Source organism: Phoxinus phoxinus, assembly GCF_949152265.1.
Source record: "Phoxinus phoxinus genome assembly, contig: scaffold_77, whole genome shotgun sequence".
NCBI lineage: Eukaryota > Metazoa > Chordata > Actinopteri > Cypriniformes > Leuciscidae > Phoxinus > Phoxinus phoxinus.
Window position 1 is genome coordinate 86,313 of NW_027639403.1, and position 7,589 is coordinate 93,901.

The 7,589-nt window shown below is 42.7% G+C and overlaps 1 protein-coding gene across 2 annotated transcripts in view; it reads left to right on the forward strand.

The window, feature by feature from the left end:
* The window catches only part of LOC306994259 (cytolytic toxin-alpha-like), a 41,496-nt gene extending 36,452 nt beyond the window's left edge, over positions 1 to 5,044 (forward strand). The window contains exon 2 of one of the 2 annotated variants that reach the window (XM_079639866.1): positions 3,146 to 5,044. In XM_079639866.1, coding sequence (XP_079495992.1) covers positions 3,205 to 4,914 — 1,710 coding nt within the window. In that variant the 5' untranslated portion in view covers positions 3,146 to 3,204 and the 3' untranslated portion in view covers positions 4,915 to 5,044. The remainder of the gene's footprint in view (positions 1 to 3,145) is intronic. The other variant, XM_079639865.1, reaches the window with a different exon arrangement.
* The last annotated feature ends 2,545 nt before the right edge of the window (positions 5,045 to 7,589 follow it).

Below are 7,589 nucleotides of genomic sequence, written 5' to 3' on the forward strand. Positions count from 1 at the left end.
GGCGCACGTGCCAGGGCACCTGAATGTTGGACCAGATGTACTGTCCAGGAACCGCGTTCCGGCAGGATAATGGTCATTACACCCACACATAGTACAACTGTTGTGGAGGAAATTCGGCAGAGCGGAAGTGGACCTCTTTGCGTCCCCAGAGAACGCTCACCGTCTAGAATTTTTCTCAAAAAGCGAGGACGCGCTGGCTCATCAGTGGCCACACCGTCCCCTGTATGCTTATCCCCCTGTCTCCCTCCTGACTCAGGTGGTGGAGAGGATCAGGGAAGAGAGATGCTCAGTGCTGCTAGTAGCGCCGCTCTGGTTGAATCAACCCTGGTTCCCAGCTGTGATGCAGTTAGCCAGCACCGCCCCGTGGCCAGTGCCTCTGAGGAGGGATCTCCTCTCTCAAGCAAACGGCTCGATTTGGCATCCTCACCCGGAGCTATGGTCCCTTCATGTGTGGGCCATCAACGGGTATCCGCTGACCTCCCTCAGGGAGTGTTAAACACGATCACACAAGCTAGAGCTCCGTCTACGCGACGGCTCTATGCGTCGAAATGGTCAGTTTTCTCTGGCTGGTGCACGTCTTGCGGCGTGTCACCCCCAGACTGCGGAGTAACAGAGGTTTTATCCTTCTTACAAGAGATGTTGGATAGCGGGAGATCCCCTTCCACACTCAAAGTATACGTGGCGGCTATAGCGGCTTTCTCTGAAACCGCACACGGCCAGTCCATAGGAAGGAACGATTTAGTCATTCGGTTCCTTTAAAGGAGCTAGGAGACTTAATCCACCCAGACCTCCCACAGTTCCCATTTGGGACCCATTTCACGGTGCTGGACGCCATGAAGGGTCCTCCTTTCGAGCCTCTTCAGGAGATTGATATGAAACACCTGTCGCTCAAGACGGTGTTTCTCCTGGCTCTCGCTTCAGTGAAGCGTGTTGGGGACTTACACGCGCTCTCGGTGAGCGCGTCGTGCATGGAATCTGGGCTTAATGACTCCAGAGTCGTGCTCAAACCTAAGCATGGTTATGTTCCGAAATCCCTAAACACACCGTTTAGGGTGCAGGTTATTTCCCTGTCTGCCCTTCCGGTCACCGGGGATAGTATGGACGAAAATCTCATCTGCCCGGTGAGGGCATTGAGAGCTTATGTGTCACGCTCGTCTGCTTTCAGACAGACAGAGCAGCTCTTCGTTTCGTTCAGTGGGCGTCTCAAGGGACTGGCCACCTCGAAACAGAGCATATCCAGATGGATAGTGGACGCTATAGCTCTAGCGTACGCATCCAAAGGCATTCAGTGCCCTTTGGGTGTTAGGGTGCACTCCACGAGAAGTATGGCTTCTTCGTGGGCTTGGTCGAGTGGGATTGCCTTACAGGATATTTGTATGGCGGCAGGCTGGGCCTCACCGTCTACATTTATCAGGTTTTATAACCTCGAGGTACCCGCCTTACAGGCCAAGATATTTTCGGTTTGAATAACCGTATTTGTTAGACTGACTTTTCAGTCGTCTATTATGGCATAATTATGCTAAGCTGCTGAGCGCAGTTATTTCTGTACTGATCTGCTAAACGCAGTCAGCTCTATACTGATCTGCTAAGCGCAGTCATCTATATACTGATCTGCTAAACGCAGTCACTTTTGTGGGAGATGGTGGTTAGAACCCACCTCTTTCAGGATTCTCTGTGAGTCCTACAGGTGATTATGTACTATATGAACCCCAGCTCTGTGCTCTGGGTCTATGGTGTCGGATCACCGCACACACGGCGTCTTACAGGGTGTTCCCCAATGCGTTGCTACGACAACGCAGTACGAGAGTATCTCTCGTAAGAGAACGTACTCGGTTACTAACGTAACCTCGGTTCTCTCTAGAGAGAGGAACGAGTACTGCGTTTCTTGCCGTGTATGCGCTCTGGTTGCTTTCGCTTTAAAAATCAGAGTTCATAAGCCTGCGAGCGAAATATATAGCCCTAAGCCACGCCCGTTTCGGCGGGACGTGACGCAGGAGGGCGCGAAGCGCCCTCATTGGGTGTGACGTCACTCTTGGGCTCGCTCCATTGGCTTAAGCATTTGCCGCACAGCAGCCAATAGGTGCGCGAGCTGTCTCGCCTAGGTCTGTATGCTGTGGCAATGCGTTTTACATTGATACAAAATTAAGGATAAGAGCAGAAGTGTGACGGTCCTCTATATACCAGTCTCATTGTGCAAGTGAGCATCTGCACAAGGGGAAACCAAAGCTAATCAGGAATGGCATGACATCGCAGACAGAGAATAGAACAGCCCTTCACAACACAGTAAATCAGACGGAGGAATAGCATTAGCAGCAGCCATGCAACATATGCTACATTTAACATTCAACTTCTAAAACTAATGACTCACTCGACGTCAAACAAACAGCATTCATATCTTAGTTACATCATAACAAAAATACAGTGAAATAAAACATTGTGTGAGATCTAAAGCACTTAGGCTATTATTGTCTCTGCAGCGTTTAACATGCGACTTACCACAGCAGTTATCAAAAGTTCTGCTGTGGATTACCCAGAATTCGCTATTCTTAGCACCGTGGCGCAATACCAAGTGACGCCAGCAGATGGCCCCATTTATGCAGGAATTTAACAACTATATACAACCCGTTACAGAAGGAATTACTAATTGGAACAGTATTCTAAAGTGAAAAGCATAATAACTAATGACTGAAGTCATTGAGCTTTTGAAGTTTCCGTAAGGTTTTGGATTGACTCACGTGTTGCTATCCTTTTAAAGGAATTATTACAAATTATTTGGAACAGTATTCTAAAGTGAATATCATGGTAACCCACTACTAATGACTCAAGTGTAACCAAATCCATCAGAAGGAATTAATGTATATATGGGGCAGTCAGACTCAGAATCATATTTTCACTACATGATTATTGTGACCAAAATAATTCACAATAACAATAATTTTGTGATACCTATGAACATTTTGGAAGAAAAAGAAAACCGGGTTTGACATAATTTTTTTAATACAAATATAAAACTCACTATTTTGCCGTGTGTATTTTTAAATTTTCTTTATAGCCCTGAATTTTCAAAAAGGCTACATATGAGACCTGCACATTTACTTCAACACTATATCACGTACACAACTGTTAAAGCCACTTCTCATTTCAGGTGTTACTCTATGGGAAAAGAAATCATTGACCGAAGATTTGGACAGTCGTCCTCAGCTCATGACAGATTTCAAGTTTAGTAGCTCTGACTCTCTCTCTAGTAAGTCCGATCTCATGGATATAAGTGCTTCCCTGAAGCTCAGCTTCATGGGGGGGCTGATTGAGGTAGGGGGATCTGGCAAATTCCTGCGTGACACCAAATCTTCACACAAACAGTCCCGAGTTACAATGCATTATAGTGAAACCTCCAGATTCGATCAGCTCACTATGACCCAGCTTGGCCAGATCACCTACCCTCAGGTGTTTGAACAGAAAACTGCAACTCATGTGGTCACGGCTGTTCTGTACGGAGCTCAGGCCTTCATGGTGTTTGATCAGATGTCTTCAGAAGATGAAAGCAAGCAGGATATTGAGGGAAAACTGAATGTCATGGTCAAGAAGATTCCTGAATTTTCTATTGAGGGAGAAGGATCTGTAAAAATGACAGATGTCGAAAAGAAAACTGCTGAGAACATCACCTGCACTTTTCATGGTGACTTTCATCTTGAGCAGAACCCCACCACATACAAGGATGCCCTAGATTTGTTCAAGAAGCTCCCAACTCTGCTGAAGCAGAATCCACAGAGTGCAGATCCAATGCATGTTTGGCTTTATCCTCTTAATTTATTATACAAAAAAGCCACTCAGTTAGTGAGCCAAATTAGCACAAGTCTGGTTTCCAACACTGAACGTTTAATAGAGGAGCTGGGAGAGTCAGAGAGGACATGCAATGACCTGTCCAAAAGAACAGAGGTAAAGGTTTTCAGTGACATTGAAGAGAGGCTACTCTCATTTCAGAACTTATTTAGCATTTACAAGACAGTGCTCCAGAAAGCAGTGGCCGGGGTCTTGCCTGCTATTCGAGGAGGTGGGAAGGAGGAACAGTCACTGGCAGACATCCTGAAGATCCACTACAGCTCCCCTTTTAATGCTGACACGCTTAACCAGTGGTTAAATGATGCAAAGTCTGAATGTAACCTCTTGAGTTCTCACATCAAGAAGCTGGAGCAGATCAGGATTGAAGACTCTGATGATCTGAACACCATCCTCCTTGATCCTGATATTGATGTTGTGGTGTGCTTGACCTTCACTTCTCTGAAGTATGAAGACCCGTATCTTTCAACCCTGGATGAGTTTGTGAAATCTGATGAGTTTAAAGAGTTAGATGGAAACAAAAATGTGCTTCATGAGGCATCTGACAGAAAATGGTTCAATGATCCTGGTGTAATAAAAAAGATGAGAGAGACCTTGTCTAGCTTCCGAGGCTTTGCAGAAGTCAATAAAGATAAAAAGGGGATCCGCTTCATTATTTCTGCTGTCTCTGATCCCTCCAATCCAGGCTCCTCGATCTATTTGTACAAAAAAGGGGATCTGACAGACCACAACTTCCAGCAAGTGTCCAAGCCACCCCCACCGATAGTGAAGCATGTCCAGGAACAAACTGTGTCCCTGAAACTGCAGAAGTCTCCAAGTGGAGTAACAGTGCAGTACAGAGTAGAGTACAAGCTAAAGGAGGTAAAAGCTGAGGAGAAGGAAGAGTGGCTTTTCATAAACACAGCTGATGAAGACTTTACTCTGACTGGATTGGAATCTGGAAAGCAGTACTTGATCCGCTACAGGATAGTGGGTCAAGTGGGAGTGAGTGAAGCCAGTGATACTGTCAGCGCCGTTTCAGGTAAGTGTCATCTGCACATTTGTATTAATAATCTTTTTTTCACTGGCTGTATTTAAACAGTTAGTGTTTGGGTTTGACAAATGTAATAACAAGACTGACTATCAAACTGTCCCATTCACACAGTTGCTTGTATACAGTATTGCCACTATATGAACGAATACATTGAGTGGTCAACTGTTTCATGATAAAAAAAAAAAAATTCAACAACTTACAGTAATATCCAGGATGCAAACTGCTCACCTTTGCAAATTTAACTGATTTTAATAATTTACGTTATTCATACACAATTCCTAATGTAAATCCTAACTGCGAATGTGACAAGCAAACACATACGTAGAGACTTTAATGTTGCAGTTTTCATCATATCACCATAAGATAAACAGTGAATGTGTGCTTATTGTGAATGTTAATCTTAGAACATGGTAAATATATTGTGGTTTGGACAGTGTCATCATTCATCCATCCATCCATAGATTTTTTTCAAGGGACGGCTGGAGCTTATCCCAGTATCTTGGGCCGTAGTCGGAAACACCAGGACAGATGGCCAGTCCATCACAGGGCTCACACACACATTGAGCCCTGTGATGCTCAGCAATGAGCTGGTGTGTTATGGTGTGGTTTGTTGTGGACCAGATATGGTGGGCCGCTCTGTGCTAGAAATGTCATGGCCACTTTTTAGTCCAGTCTGCCCCTGAATAACATGTCTAGCCCTTTTCTGTCTTCACATTATCCATGAATATCTCCTCTAACCTTAGTGGCAGTGACTGAAGTAAATGTCTTAAGTGGTGATTCCCTGTACTTTAGCAAAGCTTTATAATGACTCTTTGAAAAACTGCCAACTTCCTCCTACTTTATCTGAGGCCTCTATTTATTTGTTTCTTAAAAATGATAAAGATCCACCTCCTGCGGTAGTTATAGACCAATATCACTTTTCAACGTAGTATTTTTAAAAGCATGGCAAAGTTTTATGTTTCTACCTTGAACGTGTATTACCAACTCTAATTCATCATGACCCTGGACTTCATTCCAGGAGAAACTCATTTATTAATACCTGGAGGCTATACAGTAGATGCAGAGAAGGCCTTTGATGGGTTGAATGGATTACTTTCTTTATTCTGGAAAAGTTTGGGTTCGATTCTATTTGACTTCTTTACTTCTCCCATATGACATCTGTAACACTAATGGTGTGCAGTCATGTTCTTTATGTCTTGAACGCGGGGACGCGGCAAGATCTCTCCCTTACTCTTTAATCTAGCCTTAGAACCTTTGGCTGTCTGATTTCGTAGCATAATGGATTTGAAGGAATTACACATCATGGATTGTTCACAAACTTTCTCTTTTTTCTGATGACCTTTTACTATTTATCTCAGACCCTGCTGCCCCTCTGCCCCAATTTTGATAACTTAGACAGATTTAGAAACTATCTGACTAAGATAACTTTTGGAGTTACAAGATGACTACTTTTTTTGGACCTAAATTTTCAGCAAAAATTAAGCGAGAGTGTCCAGTGGAGACAATGACTGGATCTAAAACTTTCGGATGACAAACAGCTTATATCTGCTGTTTCTGTGATTTCTGGACCCCTACATGAAAACATGCAACACAAAGAGACAGACATGTGTGCAGTGTGGCTGACTGTTGTTTGACTGACAGACAACTATACTGACCTACAAAAGCAAAAGACCTAAACTCGCTAGAATGTGGAATAATTACTCTTAAAAATGTTTAGTTGTCAGCCAAATTAATTAGGCCATAGGTAAGACACTGGAAATTAGATGTCTGTAGTAATAAAACATTATTTACATAAAAAACTTGACTTTTGACCACTATTTTAAAATTACTCTGCTCTACTTTTGTATTGTCTGCAAAAGAGAGAAATCACACCAAAGCAAATGGCAGTAACTTCCACATTATCAATATTTGGTTGCTGATCACCTTTTACAAAATCATTATATAACACCTGTTTAACATCCAGTGATCATGGCATTTATTTTGGATATTTACAATTGCTTTGTTATATGAGCAGTTTGGTAGCATTCATTTTAGCTGACTAGCTATTTATGCTATAGGCTGCTATATAGCTACAGTAGCTAAATGAAGTAGATTTATCTAATTTGTTTGTCTAATGCATATTTTGTGTTACTTGACTTGATGTCTGTGTTTTAAAGCCATCTTAACTATCATTTTCATTAGGGAGCAATGGGCCATCTTAAAAGCTATTAGGAAAAATAACCACTCAACTATTTGCTTAACTACACTTTTATTCATGTATCATGTGTCAGAAGTGCTTCAGTGACAGATGTATGACACAAGCTACACCGTGATTTAAATGCAGCAACTTGAATTAACAGTGAAACAAATGCAGAGTGCAGCAAATAATAGCAGATACCCTACCTCAATTTGAGCATTCCAAACAAAGGCAAATAACGGTAACTGGTGTTTACTGTGTTGTGCCTTGGTTTCTCCTGCTTTGGAAAGTTACTGTTATGACAACTATTATTTTCTTAAAAAAACAATGGAATGACTCTAAGACTCTAAGATTAGATACTCATCCACATGATAAAGGAGGTCTTGAATGTCTCAAAAATATCAAAAACCTGTTTAGCGGCCAAAAATGAAGTTACTTGCCTTTTGCCTTTGTTGGCCAGTAGAGTTGTCCTGTGTGTTCTGTTCAAACAATGTAGGTCAACCTTAAAGGCAATTGTGAGTCAGTTCAGTTGTTGAATTCTGT